At 37.5% G+C, this 22,112-nt stretch overlaps 3 protein-coding genes and 1 long non-coding RNA gene across 4 annotated transcripts in view; 2 read left to right on the top strand and 2 right to left on the bottom strand.

Annotated features, from left to right (window-relative positions):
- LOC123878693 overlaps positions 1–22,112 on the top strand; it is a 317,944-nt gene that overhangs the window by 218,553 nt on the left and 77,279 nt on the right. The gene's annotated exons all lie outside the window — the stretch shown is intronic.
- LOC123878638 lies at positions 543–21,942 on the bottom strand. Its single transcript, XM_045925952.1, has 8 exons — positions 21,676–21,942; positions 20,333–20,488; positions 19,515–19,640; positions 17,952–18,115; positions 11,662–11,817; positions 8,822–8,949; positions 2,053–2,159; positions 543–797 (listed from the first exon to the last, which is right to left on the bottom strand). The coding sequence occupies exons 1-8, from the start codon at positions 21,799–21,801 to the stop codon at positions 687–689; spliced, it is 1,074 nt and encodes a 357-aa protein (XP_045781908.1). The 5' UTR covers positions 21,802–21,942; the 3' UTR covers positions 543–686.
- LOC123878736 lies at positions 5,520–19,095 on the top strand. The gene is made up of 3 exons (XR_006798862.1): positions 5,520–5,531; positions 13,507–13,511; positions 18,934–19,095. It is a non-coding gene; the product is annotated as an uncharacterized LOC123878736 (long non-coding RNA).
- Positions 9,722–11,098, bottom strand: LOC123878636 (ubiquitin-associated domain-containing protein 1). The gene has a single exon (XM_045925950.1). It carries the CDS (start codon positions 10,951–10,953, stop codon positions 9,817–9,819), a length of 1,137 nt encoding a protein of 378 aa, XP_045781906.1. The 5' UTR covers positions 10,954–11,098; the 3' UTR covers positions 9,722–9,816.

The raw sequence follows: 22,112 nt of genomic DNA on the forward strand, positions 1-22,112 counted from the left end.
TGAACGAAAATGTCAAGTCTTAAATGTGTTGCTATCCATTTCATAATGCTCTTTGTTGAAAAGGATAGCATTAGATTCAGGCTGAGATCTATGTATAGAGCGCACTTTGACTTTGCTCAGACTTAAGACACCGTTAAAACGAGACAGCGTTATACCGCTGGCATAAATCTGTCTCGTTTTAACCGAAACTTAAGTCTAAGCAAAGTCAAAGTGCTCTCTATAGATTTCAACCTTAGACTAGTTGATATAGTTAAAAGATTAAGTGCCCATACCTACATCAAAGCGTCGCGCGTTTTGCTCATGACTATTGTTATATTTTACAGTTTCATATGTTTTTTTTTTTTTTGTAATTGTAAATATAATTTTGTGTGAAACTGGTTGTTTTTATTTTATGTATGACGATCGCAATTACTAGACTAGAAAAGGCATTAGATTCAGGCTGAGATCTATAGGGCACACTTTGACTTCGTTCAGACTTAAGCCACTGTTAAAACGAGACAGCGTTATACCGTTGGCATAAATCTGTCTCGTTTTAACTGAAACTTAAGTCTAAGAAAAGTCAAAGTGCGGCGTTAGTTCCGATTTTGGCCACGCGCCAAAAGAGCCTTGTCAAACTAGTGTTGACCACTGAGTAGCGAAACACTGATTGACTGACGCTGGTACAGAGTTTCGAAAATGCCAGAGGCTCAGTGGTAGTCGGCTCTTCGCCTCGCAGCCACTATTTCGATGACTGGGTAGGTGCTGAGAGGGTTGCCCAGGGTACTGATGACGTCATAGGTTGGACATGGGCGGACGATCTACGGACGGAAAGACACCTGTTTAGGCCCGATATCCACCAAGCGGAGATGAGCAAGATGTGTTTAACAGACCAGATAATATGAGATGAAAAAATATTATAAACTAGCCGATGCCCGCAACTTCGTCCGCGTGGATTTAAGTTTTTCGAAATCCCGTGGGAACTCTTTGATTTTCCGGGATAAAAAGTAGCCTATGTGCTAATCCAGGATATTATCTATCTCCATTCTAAATTTCAGCCAAATCCGTCCAGTAGTTTTTGCGTGAAGGAGTAACAAACATACATACACACACACACACACACATACAAACTTTCGCCTTTATAATATTAGTGTGATACATCTTCGCCCATCGCTGCTTTTGTGTATACCGGGCCTTAGATTCGACTTTCAATCGCCAAAATACTTCGATTAGGCAAAATATAACTATTAACTGAAAAATAAGAGTCCCGGTCCATTGAAGCGCTACGCAGCGAAGTAGAGATTATGTTCAACAGACCTATTAGATACATTATTAAAATATTATGTTGAAGTGATAAAATTATAGCGCGATCTACTTATCATTAATCTGATTGGTACGCTGAACTCCGCCATATTCTTTTAACCAATCATACTAATATTATAAAGGAGAAAGTTTGTGTGTGTGTGTGTGTGTGTGTAAAAACTACTGGACGGATTGGGCTGAAATTTAGAATGGAGATAGATTATACCCTGGATTAGCACATAGGCTACTTTTTATCCCGGAAAATCAAGGAGTTCCCACGGGAATTTTGAAAAACGTACATCCACGCGAACGAAGTCGCGGGTATCAGCTAGTTAAATATTATTTGCTTTGACGGTGAAGGAAAACATCGTGCGGAAACCTGCATGCCTGAGTTCTCCATTCCGTTCTCAAAGGTGTGTGAAGTCTGCCAATCCGAACTTGGCCAGCGTGGTGGACTATGGCCTAACCATTTTCATTCTGTAAGGAGACCCGTGCTCAGTAGTTAGACGCACGGTCGACTAGTCGCCCGGCGATTCACTCGACGGCAACTTTTAGAATTTATATGGAAGTCGTCGTGTGTATGCTCACGAAGTCGCCGCGAATAATCGATCGTGCGTAATGGGTTTAAGTGATGGGCTTAAAACTGCCTAGAAATTGCCATGAGTAGCAATCTTCCTGACCATAGTCCTTCCAAGTTAGACTGCATCATCACTTGCCACCAGGTGAGTAGCATTTTTGGCATCTAAGCATAGGTACTTTACAAAGAGGTCTTACCCTGCCGAATACGACGTTTTTCAGGTCGAACTGAGGCAAAGGTTTGAAGGTAATGTTGAATATTCCACACAGTTCCTCATCTTTTGTAGTAGGCATCGATAGTAATCCTAAAATAAAATATAATGTACATAAATCCGTACGAAGTGAACGTACCTACTAGTGATGTAACGGATATTCGCATTCGCGAATATCCGCATATTTTTCAATATTCGCATTCGCAAAAATTATGCTAATATTTAGCGAATGTTTTTAATAATCAAAAAGGAAATTATTATATGCATGCATATGAAATAATAACACAATAGATAACACTTAGATATTTTTATTAAATCATACTTCTACATTCTAATTTAAAGTCTCATTTATGAAAAAAGAACTTCAGAGATCTGATCAAATCTATCTATCAATGCTACATTTCTGTGACTAAATTCATTCAATTAGCCTATATCGGCTCGGCTATGTTCAATTTAAACATTGCCGACACGAAACGTCAAACCTGTCAAACATTTTACGCGCGCTTTTTTGGAAAATATTCTCATTCGCATTCGCATTCGCGAATGTTGAAGATAAATATTCGCAATCGCATTCGCATTCGCGAATGTGAAAAATCCAACATTCGTTACATCACTAGTACTTACGTACTGCGCGACAGGTTGAGGTGGCAACTGGGGTGCGGACGCCCCGCATAGCCCCCGGTGCGGGTGAGCGCGGGTGACGTGCGGGTGTGCGGCGCGTCCCCCACCTCATAGGGTCCGTTCACACAGACCGGCTCGGACCGGAGAGCAGATTTTGATAGCGATTAAAATAGAGTGTTGGATAGTTGAAATACGGTTTATTTTTACATATCACCTCTTTTGTTATTGAGAATGCCGGAGAGCAAACCTTACGCGGTTAGTGTGAAAAAATAAAAGGAGCCGACCGGCTACGTATGATTTCTGAGGACGCGCTCTCGCGCAGCCGAACTGCTCCGTTTGCGTACTCTTTCGCGCTCGCATTGCCGACCAGCCGGTCTATGTGCAAAGCTTGGTCGCTTCGGCCAGTTCCAACCGTACGCGCGCCGGAGGTCTGTGTGAAAAGAAGAGCACCGTCCGATTCTGTCCGAGTCGGTCTGTGTGAACGGACACATATCCCGATTGCCATCTCAACTGGTCGCGTTCTATACATGACTCTGAAAAGGTAGAGATGCGAATCGCCAACCTCCCGTTGGCGCTAGTACGGTACAGGTAATATTAAAGTTCTTCAGACTTCTTTCAGCGTGAGTAATGAGTAGGTATGACCCCGGTGCGCCGGCACGGACGAAGTCCATACGTATATAGTTTCCCTAACTTGTAAATAACTACAAACTTGACATTGGCTAATCTTTGTAAAGCCAGACGAGAGAGAAAAAAAAGGTATGATTCCATCGCGTGCCTTGTCGTGCAAGGCGGACCGTGGAGGTGAGCACAGGACGAGGAAGATCGCCCGTGCGATGAACTGACCAAATCAAGTCTGCTGTAGGCGGTCCCTTGCACCAGGGTGTCGCCGGCTAGCAGGGAGAAGTTGCTAATGCTCTTGAGGGGCATAGCATCTTCGTAACACCAACGTAGTATTCAGGATAGGGGACGGTATATTCCAGGTATAATTTCAAATCTAGAGATGGCGATACACATTGTATCGGCATCTCTCTTAGACGCCCCTGAACCGGTTGCGCATCGCCACAGTGTAGATTATTATTTTCACATCGCTCCTGCATTTAATCATTACGTCACCCCACTTCAGTGTTTACGATGGAGTAAAAAGTCAAGTTATGTATAAGTTTAAAATTCAAAGTTATAGTGATAAAAAATATTTATTATGAAATAATTAAAAATTTATTTAAAAAAATTAATCTGTAGGTATCATCAGAATCGATTACATTCGACTTCGCTGGGTTACTTTATTGTAATATATAACATTGCGTATCTATAAAAATATGTGTACAAGTTAAATATTGTTTTATATACTACTAGAGGATCCCTGCGGCTTCGCCTGCGTTGATTTCGGTTTTTTTGAATCCCGTAGGAACTCTTCATTTTTCCGGGATAAAAAGTAGCCTATGTCCTTCTCCGGGATGTATCCCAAGTCTGTACCAAATTTCATTAAAATCGGTTCAGTGGTTGGGTCGTGAAAACGTAGCAGACAGACAGACACACTTTCGCATTTATAATATTAGTATGGATTTTAATGCACACTGTTGCCAAGTTACTATCATTAGTTAGTAAACAGTCACTGATAAAAAAAAAAACAACAATATTATAATGTACTTTTATTGTTTTGTCAACAACGAGAAATAATGAATGAGATCTATTTACAATCATGCTAATAGGTGTCTTTTTCAACCTGTATGCTTATTATAGTAGGAGATTTAACATTTCACCAACTTTCATAGAATGAGATCACACACACACAGTAACATTAAATTAAAATGGGCCTAAATAACCTTGACTTAAGGTCCTAAATTCAATTACACCGATTTTAATTTCTGGTTCTGTCTGACTGGCTATACATGAATGGATTAATTTGAGCTATAAAACAAGGCGGTTTAGGTCTATTTTACGTTAACGTTCTCATTATAAACCCCTATCTGCCAGTTTTGGTCATTACTGTGGTGACCATTACATTTGGCCTTGAAAGAAGATACTTCACATGGATAAAAGATTATAGCATGGACAAGTCCAAGTTTCTGAAATTTTCACTTATTGATAATGATAATACTGTCATTCCTAATTACTTACATTTATAGGTAAATCTTATATTTTCTATATCTTATTGCTATTATAGATGCTGAGATTATAGAAATTACACTCAACTGAAATTCAATGAAAATATAGTTAGCACGGACATTACACAAGTAACTATTTATTGCATTTCACTAATTACCGAGATCGTAAAATCCTATTTTTTCATATTATCAAAACGTTTACAGTAAAAAAATATCACACGCGCTAGGCGTGCAAAAACACCTGAAAGAGATTATATGCACCTGCAGCCATAACAGGATAACATTATAATATATTTCGTGTTGTATAAAAAGCTGTTTTGTTTATAATCCTTGTTTTTGTTTATTCAATATGGTTACAGTCAAACCGGCCCGCTCGGAGCTAATAACCATAAAAGTTAACTAATTAGGTGAAATATTCCAAAAGAGCATAAGTAGGTATGTACACATTCAATACGCTAACTTAACTGTTTACGTTAAGGTTCAAAGTCAAAGCGCTGGAGAAATGTTTTTATATGATACTGAACAAAGTCAAGACAGAGATTAAAATATTTTATAGCTTTTTTGTTATATTCAGATTCGGGCCATTGATTCAAATTTTAAATTTGTAGTAATTATTTTCTCTAATTCAGAAGCTGAGCTCTTTTTCTGGATGCCTATCATTAGGCATCCAGAAAAAGAGGTCATTACCTTTTCGCTAAAAGACAATTTTACGTTGACTGACATGAAAGCAAAGTGCCTAGTAAGCCAATAGACAATTCAGCTAGATGACATCAAAGCAGATTACCCAGTCAGCAGAGAGTCAACTTAGCTGTACGCCATAAAAACAGAATGCACAAGTAGCAAAACGTCTGGAATTGTGAATAGTCTGTATGATTAGAACACCTCATTAGCCAGACGTCAAATTACATAGTTGGATGACATAAACGCTGAATGAGATAGTATCTAAAACGTCTGGAAAAGTAAATAGTCTAAATGGTCTGTTGCTTGCTCCTTTTTTAATTTTTAACCAACTTCCAAAAAGAAGGTGGTTCTCAATTCAGCCTGTTTTTTTACCCCATTGCGGCAAAGCCTAAAGGAAGAGTTATGATTTTAGCAGTCTGTATATGTATGTGTGTGTGTTTGTATCCAGATTCTGTGTGTTCCACCGTAGCGCCGAAACTACTGGGCTGATTTTGATGAATGAGGTGTAAATCGATTTGTCGTAAAGATCCGGGTAACATAGGCTACATTTTATACGAAAAAAATTGACCTAACGGATGTAATATGAAAAAAAGTGGGGGTGAAAAGGTACTACCACTAACTAACAATTGTGCCAGGACTGGTCCTGATGGGATTTTGAAGTTTGAAAAGGTGCAGTTGGTTCTCTATATAACGTAGACCCGCACTAAGACAGGATTTTGAGAAATTTGATCTGTAAATTGACCAAATTATCATACAACAATACTACTTCTCACGAACCTATAAAAGCTACGAACAAACGATTTCAGTAGTTACATTTTATTACTGTTCTTACCTTTCGATTCAAAACAAGAAAAATTGATACACTGATTTGGCATTCCAAAACGAAGCAACTCTCGTCCTAATAACAATTTAATGTATACTTTAAGAATAACTGCATAAGGTAAGTTTTACAACGAATATTTTAACATCGATATTTTAATGTTAGTATACGTGAGTGAGAACACAAAAGCCACAAAGATCCTTTGTATTGACAAAGGCAAACACAATAGGATCTTTCATTTCTTGTAAATTGAACTAGTTTTATGAGAAAAAGTATTAAGTACGTATGAAATTTTGTTTTGCACATTTTCAACTTTTAAACTGTGACAATAAGGTCTAAGTTGAAGGAATATTTAATAGTATGATTATTTTTTTGATCTATAAAACATTTATGACACTGCAATTTTTAGTCAAACTTATTATTGACTACTTAGTGACGTATATACATAAAAAAACCAGCCAAGTGCGAGTCAGACTCGCGCACCAAGTTTCCGTATCCGTACTCAGGTATTTTTCCGACATTTTGCAAGATAAATCAAAAACTATTATGCTTAAAAATAAATTAAAATCAGTTTTAGAATGTTCAGGTAAAACCCTTTTATAAGATACCCCACTTGGTATAGTTATCTTACTTTCAAAATTGAAACACATTGTTTTTTAATGAACCCATAAATTCATGGTTTTTGCCAAATTTCATGATTCTAGGTCAACGGGAAGTACCCTATAGGTTTTCCTGACAGACACAACACACACGGACAAAACAGACTGACAGGCGGACAGATAGACAGACATACAGTTAGATAGACAGACAAACAGACAGCAAATTGATCCTATAAGCGTTCCGCTTTTCTTTTTGAGGTACGGAACCCTAATAAATGATATCATTGCATAGCAAGTGAAGAAACTAAAAATTATAACACCTTGGATAAACATCTCGGACTTGAAAGTGGATGTCATTTTCATAATAATCATGATCATCATCATCATCATTATGAGTCCGTGGATGTCCACTGTTGGACATGGGCCTTCCCTAAAGAGCGCCAGCCGCTTTATATCATCAGTCCATCGTGCTGGAGGACGTCCTACACTACGCTTGCTTATACGCGGTCTCCTCTCATCCTATTTTCATAATAATTAGTACTTTCCCCTAAAAACCTTTAAATTGATATCAATAAAGTTTTTTTTCCATCTTATCTTCTAATACTTATGCATTTTACAAGTTTGGTTTTTGATCTTTGAGCTACCGGGATAGAGCACTCAGATTAATTAATTTTTATTTTCAAATTATAAGTCCTGGTCTATATTGACCTAATATTAGCTTCACTACACTGCAATGTACTGTTTACTGCATTCTTTTTAAAATAATTACTTTTTTAATGTAATAAATGCACAATATAAACTTATCTTAAAATCTAGAAAATCCTAAATAAAAATACTCTATAACATAGTACTGAATTTACTACTCTATGGCATTCTGTACAATTACAGTATGACAAAATGCTTATGAAACCCGAAACAGGTCCTGCCGCGCTGAGGCGACGGGTATGACTGACAAGATAACGTAATTACGGCCCATAAGACTCAACAATAGGGTCGAAAATTCTTTGTACTCGCTCTGTACGCGATTTGAAAAGAATAAGCGAGGAAGCGTGAAATCAAATAATTTAGAATATAATTTGAAATATAGCACTTACTGTGAAATGATCGGACCGAATTATTTATTTGATTGTTTTACACCAATGGTGAAAGTTACGTCTTTAAGAGCTTTGTCATTAAAGAGAAAAACCCAAAAGTCTAAGGTTTTAGACCAAACTTCTGATTTTTTTTCTATCGAGGAAAGTTTGTCCAATCATGTTTTAATCGGACCAAATCCAAGGGGATATAATGAAAAATATTATATATTAATTTCAAATTTTTCGATCCATGCGTTCCTAACTTAATTGCATTTTAGTAAACTTTAGTATCGACGAAAACGGAGACCGCCGCGTTAAGATGAAGAAAAAGTGCTATATTATAGAAATCTTGACTACTTAGTTATAATTTTGAACTTTTAACAACTGATATTTAGCAAATAAATAAATTTCATTTCATTTCATTTCATTAGGTAGATTACTGTAGTACAAGTTTGACAACATTTCAAAAATAGCGATGCTAACGCAGGAAACGTATAAGATTTTTCATGGTTACCTATAAAACTCATAATAATTATTGTGATTGAACCGATTTTGATTTACTTTATTTATCACGATTGTCTACAAAAATAGTAGAAATAAATTGCTTAACCGATTTTGTTGAAATTGTGGATCTCTGTTGTGTTGTGGATGTTCTTTCTTATTAAAGCGATTTAGCGTTTCGGTACAGTGCCGCGTAGAAACCAAAGGTGTATAAAATGAAAACTACCATACCCCTTCCAGGTTAACCCGCTTGTATCTTAGAATACATCACCACTCACCACTAGGTGAGATTGCAGTCAAGGGCTAGTTAACTTGTATAATGAAAATAATGTAACGAGCTTCCCTGTCGTTATACCTGGCATAGAATGCGAGAAGTGATAGTTCTCAGCCAGGATGGGTCTGGCGCGGCCCTTCTGCGCGTAGCAGCCGAACCCGTTGTTGTAGATCACGTCGCCGCCACTCCAGAATAGATGGGGAACTTTTCTATAAAATTACTTTTGTTATACTTTTTGTTTCAGCTTATTTATAGGCACACAGTCTATTAATTATTATTGTGTAAATAGCCAAGCATCTATTAAATATCGATCATAATATTAATTTCCCAAAGGCTGCTAGTGCCTGCGCCACATCAGCTAGGTATGTTGTGTAACTTACGCCATAACCTACTAGTCCAAGACGTAGGTAACGTCTTGGACTTTGAAAGAACGTAGGTACTGTACAACTGTACCTAAGACAATCAATGGAGAGCGGTTATACCCTATTGACTAGTTAAGACGTGAGTCTGAGAGCTCTCCATAATATTCTTAGGGCCGGTGCACATATGGCGGAGCGCAGCGCAGAGCATTTTCACAGTCAAAATATTATCGACATTGTCCTCATTGAAATAATATCTAAAATCAATTGTGCATCCGTGCGGATACTCAAGCATCCGCGCGCAGTCCCGCGCGTACTCGCGCATTCTCTAGTAGAAATTCGCGTAATGTGTTATTTTTACACGCGATTAGAAAACTTCGCGGGCATGCTCTGCGCTGCGCTCCGCCATATGTGCGCCGGTCCTTAAAGGTATTTATGTGAAGTTCACGCTGGCCATAAGACTCTTGGCCAGCGTGGTCCGGTGGACTATGGCTCAAATCCTTGCTCTGTGCTCAAATCTGTGCTCTGTCGTGAGATGGTGATGGGTTGAGACGATGATAATAATTATGATTTTAGAGTGAGGGGGCCCACATTTTTCAAGGAAATGAAATAACATGCAGTTAACAATAATTTCACGTTTATTAAAACACTAAAACAATATTCATCGAAATATTCCAAAATCTACTATAATAAAAGCATAGGGAAATTAATCGACATTCAATTTCTCTGCCTCGAAGTCGACGGCGCCGTAGCATTCTCCTGCCTTTCCGAAAACTGGTTCACAGCCAAACAGTATTTCTCTGAGTGATACGTCCTCGAGATTTGTGTAAGCAACGGACTTCCATGGGGAGAATTCAACCATAACGACGCACTGCCCGTCTGCCCAACCATCGCTATGAAGGCTATTAACATTCTAGTGTTCAACAATCCACGCTGAATGTGGGGTTGCTTCAACAAAGTCTGGAGAATAACTCCTTCGGGAAGTCCATTGACAAGTTCAAAAACGCTTGAACCTCGTTCGCCAATCAACCACGACGCTGCAGCGGGTACATTGCACCCCGTACACCGCAACGCTTCATCTGCTTTCTCAAAAGAATACCCTAGATTCCGTAACGTTGCTATTGCTTCAGGATTCGGTGGTTCAATTATCCTTCTTCTCCACGCTCGGAATTTGTTTAAAAAATTCTCCAAACAATCTGCACGTGTGTTATGAGCACTAGATTTATCTGGTTCGGTTTTATTATCGATTTCTTTGTTAAGTTTTGAAGCTAACTCTTCAGGGGTGATGACTTGTGCTACGATTCTTTGGCGTCTTGGTTCATCTAACGCTGCTGATAATTGAGCTAATGTTAGCTCGTAATTACGTCCCGCTGCTGCTAATCTTGCTCCGGCTTCTATCAGAGAAATTAATATCTTCTTCAGTTCGTAAGATAGCTCGTTCGTGGATAACAGTGCTTGTAGATTTGGTTGGCGTGTTATATTTTGTGGGATGGGTAGAGAAGCTGTTGCAGCCACTATTGCAGCATGCTGAGGAGCTCGAACAGCTCCTAAATCCCATAGCGTACCAGCTTCGGTACCCCTACGCTCTATTAGTAATAACTCTTCATGCATCATGACTTCCTCCTGCGCCAAAGTGAGGAAATCATGCAAGGTTGACGTATCACACACTCTTACAATCTTGAAGCGACCAGACCTCGTTTCCCCAGTGGGATAGAAGAAGTCCACAGCACGATTCTTCAACTCCTCAATCAAAGTATCTTCTGCGAAGTACGCAGAGAATATTTGGCCTTCTGGACTGACGATTTTGACCAGAATATCATTGGTCCCACTTAAGCCATTGTCTGAGACCAACATTTTTGGATTGTACCAAATTCATAAACCAAATATGGTCAGAAAGAAAAAGATGCTGCTAAAAAATAAAACCAGACACAATATCAGTTTCAACATAATATTTTGTTGCCATTTTTGGTTAATGACATTACAACCATTACATTTTTGATAACCATAACTTGTAAATGCATGTGTTTTTTTCTTAATTGGTCAATTGAGTCAAAATAAGGTTGATTATAGTACTCGTATACGTAGGTTTATACAAAAAACCGGCCAATTGCGAGTCAAACTAGCGCACTGAGGGTCCGTACTCGGGTTTTTTGCACGATAAATTAGAAACTTATGCATAAAAATAAATAAAAATCTGTTTTAGAATTGATAGGTAAAGCACTTTCATATAATACCCCAATTGGTATAGTTATCTTACTTTGAGAAATGTAAATACTAAATATTTATTTATTCATGAACACATTTTAATTTTTTTTGGAACGCAACCACACGGTCAAATCATGGTTTTCGGATTTTTCCTTTATTTGTGCTGTAAGACCTACTTACCTGCCAAACATGATTCTAGGTTAACGGGAAATACCCTAACCCTATAGGTTTTCTTGACAGATACGACAGACGGACAGACAGACAACAAAGTGATCCTATATAAGGGTTCCATTTTTCCTTTTGAGGTACGGAACTCTAAGAGAATAGACCAGACTGTGGTCCTACATTTTGTACTACCTGAAAAATTGGGTCCCCACGTAGCCATAGCCCAGTCCGTCTCCGTCCAGCAGTTCCAGGAACAGGCGGCAGGTTTCAGGACATACGTCAGTGAACAGTTCAGCTTCTAGTGTTCCCAGGAGTGAGGCGTTGCGCATACGCAGCGTTATGAACACCCTGTATATATTTTATTCTCAAAGAAACGTATACAGGCTGTTTGGTAATTAGTATATAATGACGACACGTACCCATGCTACTTTGATCTGATAAACACAATGCTGAAGTATAATGACGAAATAAAATTATAAAAAATTCCATACAAAATTTAAAAAAAAATTATGTCAAAGTTTTCATGACCCTAACGTGCCCTAACTCACTGAGAGCGTTGGTCATCTTTAGATAGGCCGAGGCCAACGATCTCAGTGAGTTAGGGCACGTTAGGGCCATGAAAACTTGGTCATTAAAAAAAATTAAAATTTTGTATCAAAATGTAAATGTAATAAAATATCCGTGATAATTAAAATCCGTGAAATAACTCAAATTTAAAAAAACCCCGACCCAAAAACTAATCACTACTTCGGAACTTTTTTAACCCCCGATCCAAAAAGAGAGGGGTGTTATCAAGACACACGGTCGTGTGTCGAAGCCAAGTTCGTATAAGAATCTTATAAGAACGGCGACAGACGGCCAGTGTGTATATTACACGAACCATCTCAAGCCACTTTTGACCCCCCCATAACTCAGAACTTATTAAACCTAAACATTTGTGATTTTGCATATCTATTAAGATTCATTTGAACGTTTAGAATACCAAATTTCATGACAAAATCTTTTGTAGTTATTGAGTTATCAAGGTCTGAAAAGTGCCATTTTTAACACTCACTCACTCACTCATCAAAAACCTAACCTACTTCCAGGTGAGTTAGAAACTTGAAATTTGGTATAGTGATAGATAATTAGGTGTAAACAAAGGAAAAAATCAGAAAATAGCAAATTATGTTTTAATATGTCATACATTATACGACAAAGTTATTGGTGGAGCTGGTAGAGAACAGCAAGTATGGGTGAGGTGCACATTTTAACTTTGTAAAACTGTGTAATTATCTACTTTCACAATGAATAGTAACGCATTTGTTTATGCTCATCTTTATAGATCCTTAACCTTAGACCAAAGCCATAAGTGCTTTGGTCGCAGGTTCGAATCCAGAAATTATGAATTAATGGGTATTGAAGGCAAAGTTATTTCATATTGTACTTACCTACTTGAAAACGAACAATAATAGACCATATCACAGGTATGTGTTGTCTAATATATACTAGCTGATGCCCGTGACTTCGTCCACGTGGATTTAAATTTTTAAAAATCCCGTGGGAACATTGATTTTCCCGGACAAAAAGTAGCCTATATCACTCTATAGGTCAAACTATACCTATGTAAAACATCACATTGATCCGTTGCTCCATTGAGACGTGATTGAAGGACAAACCAACAAAAAAATATTCGCTTTTTAACATGGGTAGTGATGGGTGATTTACTTCCAAAGGAAATAACATAATATTATAACTACATAATATTATAATATACTGACGACCTGCCTCAGTTTTGCTCGGCTTCGACAGGTAGAATAATAAGAATACAAACTATTCACAGAATTGAATTTCGGTTGTATGTTTTTGTAAGGGGTTATCTCAGAAGACAAAAGTTATGTACTTACCTAAAGGTAGTAAGTAGTACTCGTATTGAAAGTGAAACCACACCATTTAAATGAGCAGTCAGACATATTATAGGTAATAAAAAACCAGGAATTTGAATCAGAATAGTGCACATGTTGCACTCCCATGACGGTACAGAAAAAACCAGCCAAGTGAGAGTCAGTCTTGCGCACCGAGGGTTCCGTACTACAGAAGTAAAACGGTAAGAATTACTTTTGTTATCAAACCGCAAAACTAACTTTGTTTATACAGGTTTATCGTTAATATCAAAAACTATACTAGCTAGAGCATTGGTTTTATTTTTCCTGTAAAACATACATAAACCTTTATTAACCATAATTATTTTTTACCATTTGGTACGGACCCTTAAAAAAAAATATTTTGAAAGGAAATGGAGATGGCATAGATTTCATACATATTTTAGGGTTCCGTACTCGAAGGGTACCTACGGCACCCTATTACTAGGTCTTCGCTGTCCATCCGTCTGTTCGCACATCCACGTCTGTCTATCAACGTTTCTCATGAATTGCAATAGGTAATATTTCTATTGCCATTATAATAACAAATAACAAAAGCCTAGCTAACCTCTATGAAAATTTAAAAATTTAAAAAGTACATAGTACTGTACCGTACGCCGCGTACCATAGTACGATGGTACGGAACCCTTCGTATGCAAATCTGACTGGCACTTGACCGGTTTTTAAAGCGCCTTTGAAATTAGAAATGTACAGTTAGATATGTTAGTCAGTCAAAAGGTTTAGATGCCCGGGGTGCGGGGGGTAGTAGCCCATCGTAAAAGACTTGAGCAGGTAGCCGACCCGTCGCGGGCGATCTTATTACTTGACAGTTGACACAGTACGCTCCACCCACAGAATACTTTGTAAATATAGAAAAGTACTGTCATTAAGCTCTGACAGCTCTTACGTGTGATTTTGGCTTGTATTTCACTCCGTATTCTGAGTATTATCGCGTAATAAATCCAGCCAAGTGATAGGGCTTACTATTTATTTTAATCGTCGTGTTCCATTGGTGCCATTCTGGGCTTTTAGATATATGTTGTTCTTTTCGTGGTTTGTTCCATCATCATGTTGTTTCAAAGTTTTATTCTGTGACTAGCTTATGTCTGAGACCTCGCCCATGTGTACTACACAAATTTTAAACCTCTATTTTACCTCTCAGGGGTTGAATTTTCAAAAATTATTTCTGAGCTTATGTCTGCGTCATAATATTATCTACCTGTATGCCTTTTAGCCCAACTCATTCAGTAGTATGGCTTGAGCGTTGATAGATCAGTCAGTCAGTCAGTCAGTCAGTCAGTCAGTCACCTTTTCATTTATAGGTATGCTTAGATTGTGATTCAGAAATATTTTTTTTGATAATTTTAATACATGAAGAAAAGTCAACTTTACAAAAAATTATGATATCCCACCAAAAACATAAATGTAAAAATGGAGCCAAGTTCGGAATTGAGGAATATATTAGTTTAAATAATTAAGAGAAATCAACTTTACAAAAATTTATGATATCCCACCAAAAACATAAATGTGAAAAAGAAGCCAAATTCTCTAAAAAGCGATGGGTTTAAGCTTCGCCGATAAAAGCATTGATATCTAGATAGGTGCCAAGTTATATATATGGTCTTTGTATAGTTCCTACAAGAATGTACAAGGAGCTTTGATTGCTTTCAAATATTTTTTATGTTATTAAATACATATAACTTGGCAAGTTTGAACATTCAGTTAATCACATTTAACGTTTAATATGAAACATAGTTCAAGCTTAATAATGCACTTGGCAAGTTTTTTCCCCATGAATAATTGATGTATATGTAGATGAAAACTTGCCAAGTACATTATTAAGCTTGAACTATATTTCATATTAAACGTTAAATGTGATTAACTGAATGTTCAAACTTGCCAAGTTATATGTATTTAATAACATAAAAAATATTTGAAAGCAATCAAAGCTCCTTGTACATTCTTGTAGGAACTATACAAAGACCATATATATAACTTGGCACCTATCTAGATATCAATGCTTTTATCGGCGAAGCTTAAACCCATCGCTTTTTAGAGAATTTGGCTTCTTTTTCACATTTATGTTTTTGGTGGGATATCATAAATTTTTGTAAAGTTGATTTCTCTTAATTATTTAAACTAATATATTCCTCAATTCCGAACTTGGCTCCATTTTTACATTTATGTTTTTGGTGGGATATCATAATTTTTTGTAAAGTTGACTTTTCTTCATGTATTAAAATTATCAAAAAAAATATTTCTGAATCACAATCTAAGCATACCTATAAATGAAAAGGTGACTGACTGACTGACTGACTGACTGACTGACTGATCTATCAACGCTCAAGCCATACTACTGAATGAGTTGGGCTAAAAGGCATACAGGTAGATAATATTATGACGCAGACATAAGCTCAGAAATAATTTTTGAAAATTCAACCCCTGAGAGGTAAAATAGAGGTTTAAAATTTGTGTAGTACACATGGGCGAGGTCTCAGACATAAGCTAGTCACAGAATAAAACTTTGAAACAACATGATGATGGAACAAACCACGAAAAGAACAACATATATCTAAAAGCCCAGAATGGCACCAATGGAACACGACGATTAAAATAAATAGTAAGCCCTATCACTTGGCTGGATTTATTACGCGATAATACTCAGAATACGGAGTGAAATACAAGCCAAAATCACACGTAAGAGCTGTCAGAGCTTAATGACAGTACTTTTCTATATTTACAAAGTATTCTGTGGGTGGAGCGTACTGTGTCAACTGTCAAGTAATAAGATCGCCCGCGACGGGTCGGCTACCTGCTCAAGTCTTTTACGATGGGCTACTACCCCCCGCACCCCGGGCATCTAAACCTTTTGACTGACTAACATATCTAACTGTACATTTCTAATTTCAAAGGCGCTTTAAAAACCGGTCAAGTGCCAGTCAGATTTGCATACGAAGGGTTCCGTACCATCGTACTATGGTACGCGGCGTACGGTACAGTACTATGTACTTTTTAAATTTTTAAATTTTCATAGAGGTTAGCTAGGCTTTTGTTATTTGTTATTATAATGGCAATAGAAATATTACCTATTGCAATTCATGAGAAACGTTGATAGACAGACGTGGATGTGCGAACAGACGGATGGACAGCGAAGACCTAGTAATAGGGTGCCGTAGGTACCCTTCGAGTACGGAACCCTAAAATATGTATGAAATCTATGCCATCTCCATTTCCTTTCAAAATATTTTTTTTTAAGGGTCCGTACCAAATGGTAAAAAATAATTATGGTTAATAAAGGTTTATGTATGTTTTACAGGAAAAATAAAACCAATGCTCTAGCTAGTATAGTTTTTGATATTAACGATAAACCTGTATAAACAAAGTTAGTTTTGCGGTTTGATAACAAAAGTAATTCTTACCGTTTTACTTCTGTAGTACGGAACCCTCGGTGCGCAAGACTGACTCTCACTTGGCTGGTTTTTTCTGTACCGTCATGGGAGTGCAACATGTGCACTATTCTGATTCAAATTCCTGGTTTTTTATTACCTATAATATGTCTGACTGCTCATTTAAATGGTGTGGTTTCACTTTCAATACGAGTACTACTTACTACCTTTAGGTAAGTACATAACTTTTGTCTTCTGAGATAACCCCTTACAAAAACATTGATATCTAGATAGGTGCCAAGTTATATATATGGTCTTTGTATAGTTCCTACAAGAATGTACAAGGAGCTTTGATTGCTTTCAAATATTTTTTATGTTATTAAATACATATAACTTGGCAAGTTTGAACATTCAGTTAATCACATTTAACGTTTAATATGAAATATAGTTCAAGCTTAATAATGTACTTGGCAAGTTTTCATCTACATATACATCAATTATTCATGGGGAAAAAACTTGCCAAGTGCATTATTAAGCTTGAACTATGTTTCATATTAAACGTTAAATGTGATTAACTGAATGTTCAAACTTGCCAAGTTATATGTATTTAATAACATAAAAAATATTTGAAAGCAATCAAAGCTCCTTGTACATTCTTGTAGGAACTATACAAAGACCATATATATAACTTGGCACCTATCTAGATATCAATGCTTTTATCGGCGAAGCTTAAACCCATCGCTTTTTAGAGAATTTGGCTTCTTTTTCACATTTATGTTTTTGGTGGGATATCATAAATTTTTGTAAAGTTGATTTCTCTTAATTATTTAAACTAATATATTCCTCAATTCCGAACTTGGCTCCATTTTTACATTTATGTTTTTGGTGGGTAAGTTTAACGTGGGTATCTGTGTGTCTGTGTATCTGTCTGTGGCATAGCGTAGCTCCTAAAATAATGAACCGATTTTAATTTAGTTTTTTTTTGTTTGAAAGGTGGCTTGATCGAGAGTGTTCTCAGCTATAATCCAAGAAAATCGGTTCAGCCGTTTGAAAGTTATCAGCTCTTTTCTAGTTACTGTAACCTTCACTTGTCGGGGGTATTATAAATTTTAAATTTACACTTGTTATTTATTAAAAAAAAAATATAACTCCAAAAAGTTAGAGGTTATACAGAGTAATTTAATATTTAATTCACCGAGGTCGGTTAATTCCATGCGGGGCAGCAAAGGCTGGGTCCTCCATGACTTCTGTTCTACAAATGGGGAACAACACGAATTTCTTGCGCGCGCGATGTAAAATTTCTTGCTTGTTACGCCGCCAATCCCTTTCTAGCCACGCTGTTGGTATTACACGGGGTTCCTGATGAAATCCAAACAACTTACGTAAAAGTCCACTGAATTAAAATCTATTCTATTCTAACTGAATCCAGCAGCTCTCTACGACTCGCTTGATGTCGTCTGGCCATAGTGAAGAGTCTTCAAACTCAACGCTTGCCAGTGCAAGGTCGCCATTATAGCACCTTGGGACCGCAACGTGTATCGGTTTTTAGAGTTCCGTACCTCGAAAGGAAACGGAACCCTTATAGGACCGCTTTGTTGTCTGTCTGACTGTCTGTCTGTTAGTCCATCCGTCGCGTCTGTCAAGAAAACCTATAGGGTACTTCCCGTTGACCTAGAATCATGTTTGGCAGGTAAGTAGGTCTTATAGCACAAGTACAGGAATAAATCCGAAAACCGTGAATTTGTGGTTACATCATTTAAAAAAAATTAAAAGATTCAATTTTCAAAGTAAGATAACTATACCAAGTGGGGTATCATATGAAAAAGCTTTACCTGTATAATTCTAAAACAGATTTTTATGTATTTTTATGCATTGATTTTTGATTTATAGTGCATGTTGCAAAAAATACCCGAGTACGGAACCCTCAGACTCCAATTGGCCAGTTTTTCGAACTATCATGTGCCCTGCCCATTGCCATCACTTTAGCTTCGCAACCGGTTAAGAGCTGTGTTGGTTATGTTGGTTCTCCTACAGATTTCCTCGTTTCTGATTTGATCATTGTATCCAAGAATCTGAGTGACTCTGGGCTTTCTTATGAGCCAATAGCCACCATGTCTAAGATGCCATAATTTTTTGTTTGGTAGGTTGAACTTCCGAGGCAGTCCCATGTTAGTTAGTTTAGTCATTTAGTCATTTATTTCATGCATTCCAATATTTTAACATAATTTATAACAATAACAATTACAGTAAATGTTTAATTATTATTTTACAATATCAACATTGGAACCACGTTGGGGCACAGCAATTTTAGCAGAGAGACGGCGCTGTATTACTCGTCAAAGTAGTTGAAGATCTGATGAATATTTTCGGAGATGGAGAACAATAACTCCTCAATGGATACGAGTAAATTGCTCGCGATAGCTTAGTAAACAGTAGGTTTTTAACCAGGTAGAGCATATTTTATGGCTGTCACCGCATAGTTGATTTTTAACCCCCGACCCAAAAAGAGGGGTGTTATAAGTTTAACGCGTGTATCTCTGTATCTGTCTGTGATATCGTAGCTCCCAAACTAATGAACCGATTTCAATTTAGCTTTTTTTTGTTTGAAAGGTGGCTTGATCGAGAGTGTTCTTAGTTATAATCCAAGAAAATCGGTTCCGCCGTTTGAAAGTTATCAGCTCTTTTCTAGTTACTGTAACTTTCACTTGTGGGAGGTGTTATAAATTTTTAATTTGCACTTGTATTGATCAGTACTTACAGTTTCCAAAATTCGCTTGTGAATTTGTTTGTTTTGCCGTTTTAACAATTTACACGTATTTCTTCTATTTTCATAATACTGCCTGTTTTCTGCTGGTCTGACCGTCCAGTGGCTGTCCACTTTACCCTGCGATGATAGAAAAGTTGAATAAGGAGAGCTAAAGGAAACCGCGTATAAGCAAGCGAGTGTTGGACACGCTCCAGCACAATGGACTGACGATGTCGCTGGAGGAGGAAGGCTGAGGACCGAGTGTGGTGGCGCTCCTTAAGGAAAGATTATGTTCAACAGTGGAATTCCACAGGCTGATGATGAACGGAATAAAAGGAAACCTTGTAAGGGTGATAGCCTAGTGGTCATGGCCATATCCTGGGTTGGAGGTTCAAACACCCCCTGGTTACGACGTTGGCCTGCTATTCGCGAAGTCCGGGCTGCGATCCCAATGGCACACTTGCTTTAACCCTTTTCTGAAGGGAGATCTGTATACAAATCTCCTCTCAGAATAAGAATGGTTTAAGCCATGGACCACCTCGTTGGAGCCAAGTGCAGATTGGCAGAACACACCTTTAAGAATATTATGGAGAACTCTCAGGCATGCGGGTTTCCTCAAGATTTTTCTTTCACCGGTAAAGCAAGCAAAACGCACAGTCAGCAAGTCAACAAAAAGCTAAGTTTGCACCAGTCCATCTCGCTTGTACTGGGAGCTTTGTTGCTGACTGTACGTAAGTCCAGTCAGAAATGTGGGAGCATCTCTCCCCCAAGAGGAGGCGAATATTACTATAAGTAATAGATCAAAATCACAGCGTCTACGTTTAACTTACCCCATATAAATGAGCTCTAGCAATATCGCCGAGTAACCGGAGGTTGTCGGAGTATATCTGGTTGGCACGGCGCGTCCATTGCGGCAACTTACGAAGCAATCTGCTAGCGTCGTACAGCGGCGGGGAAGAGTCTACACTCGGTCTCACATGGGCAAACTGAATAAAGAAGGCATGAGGACGGTTGGTTCTACATTGATGCTTCACTGGGTGATATTATAATATATTTTCATAGAAAACCTTCAATGGATTAAAAAATGAACTCGGTGGCTATCATTCAGTGTTAGACACTGAGTTAGCGAATCACCCCGCAGGTTTTATTTTTAAAAACTAGGATTAATTCTTAAGTTAGGCCTTTTCATTTTTTTTTTATTCACTATAGGCAAGCGCTTGACCACAATCACACCTGATGGAAAGTGATGATGTGGTCTAAGATGGAACGCGTTTACCTAGTTAGAAGATGCCTATTCACTCTTGTTTTAAAGATACCCGGATTGTAATTGGTAGGAAACACAGATCGCGGAAGAGTAATTCCAAACCTTAGCCATGCGTATGAGGAATGAAGACGCAAAACGTTTCGTGCGTGTAGATGGAATGTCGACAAAATAAGGATGGAAACTCGCCCGATTGTGAAATGAAACATCTTGTGCAATGTGGGTGCAAGAACCCATTTTAAGTAATTATTAAGTATTTAATTAATATTTTACTAATTTTTAAGTTTGTTTATCCATACTAATATTAAAAATGCCAAAATGTGTCTGTCTGTCTGCTACCTTTTCACGGCCCAACAGTGTAACCCATTCTGACGAAATTTGGTACAAGGTTAGCTTATATCCCGGGGACGGACATACGCAACTTTTTATCCCGGAAAATCAAACAGTTCCCACGGAATCTTTAAAACCTAAATCCACGCGGACGAAGTCGCGGGTATCCTCTAGTGTTTTATATGCACAAGATGAATATATTAATTAGTTTTTATACCGCACAAAATATACGCGCAAATTGTTTTGCACCGCGCCGCGTGTAACAAATCAGATTTTATCACGCGCGAATTTTAAATCGCAAGTGTGGGTATCTCCATATGATTGCAACTGTTAGCCCTAATTCGCACGAGCGTTAAAAAAGCGTTGTGTTAAAACCCGGGGTTGCGCTGACTATACAAAGTGCGTGATAAAAAAGCGTTGACGAATGAACAGATACTTGGGAATGCATTTGTTCTATTTGAACGCTTTTTTAACGGACGTTAAAAAAGCTCTCGTGCGACGTAAATTCCCTAACAGAATTGCGAAAAAAAACCACGCAATTTTCATTCCCTGTGCGGTCCAGCTCTAATAATTTTCTTTTACCTTATCAACACGTCTTTTCCTCTTCTTTTTTAGAATAGTTTCATCAATTTCGGGCGGCGGCGATGGGTACTTGTTCACAGAATCTTTGGACTGGACTTTCTTTAGAATAGCGCCTATTAGAGTCATTCTGCAGGTTTTGTAGCATTAAACAAGACTTGAAATTTTTATTTGCTAAATCGAGAAAATATTGATTCTTGAAAAGTAATTTTTATTTGACTTGAAATTTTGATTCAATCATGTAAAATATGAAAATCTATGTGGCTTTAGGTAAGCACCGTATTGCTAATTCAAAAATGGATAATTTAGTTTATTTTCTACATTTTGTACTTGCCTTAATACCTATAGTCTGAAATTTTTAAAAATATCTTCATTCATTTTATAAATAGTTTTCAAAAAATCTAAATACTTTGCTTATTAAAAAAAAATCTAGTAAGACA

This window comes from Maniola jurtina, chromosome 26 (assembly GCF_905333055.1).
Source record: "Maniola jurtina chromosome 26, ilManJurt1.1, whole genome shotgun sequence".
Classification (NCBI taxonomy): Eukaryota; Metazoa; Arthropoda; class Insecta; order Lepidoptera; family Nymphalidae; genus Maniola; species Maniola jurtina.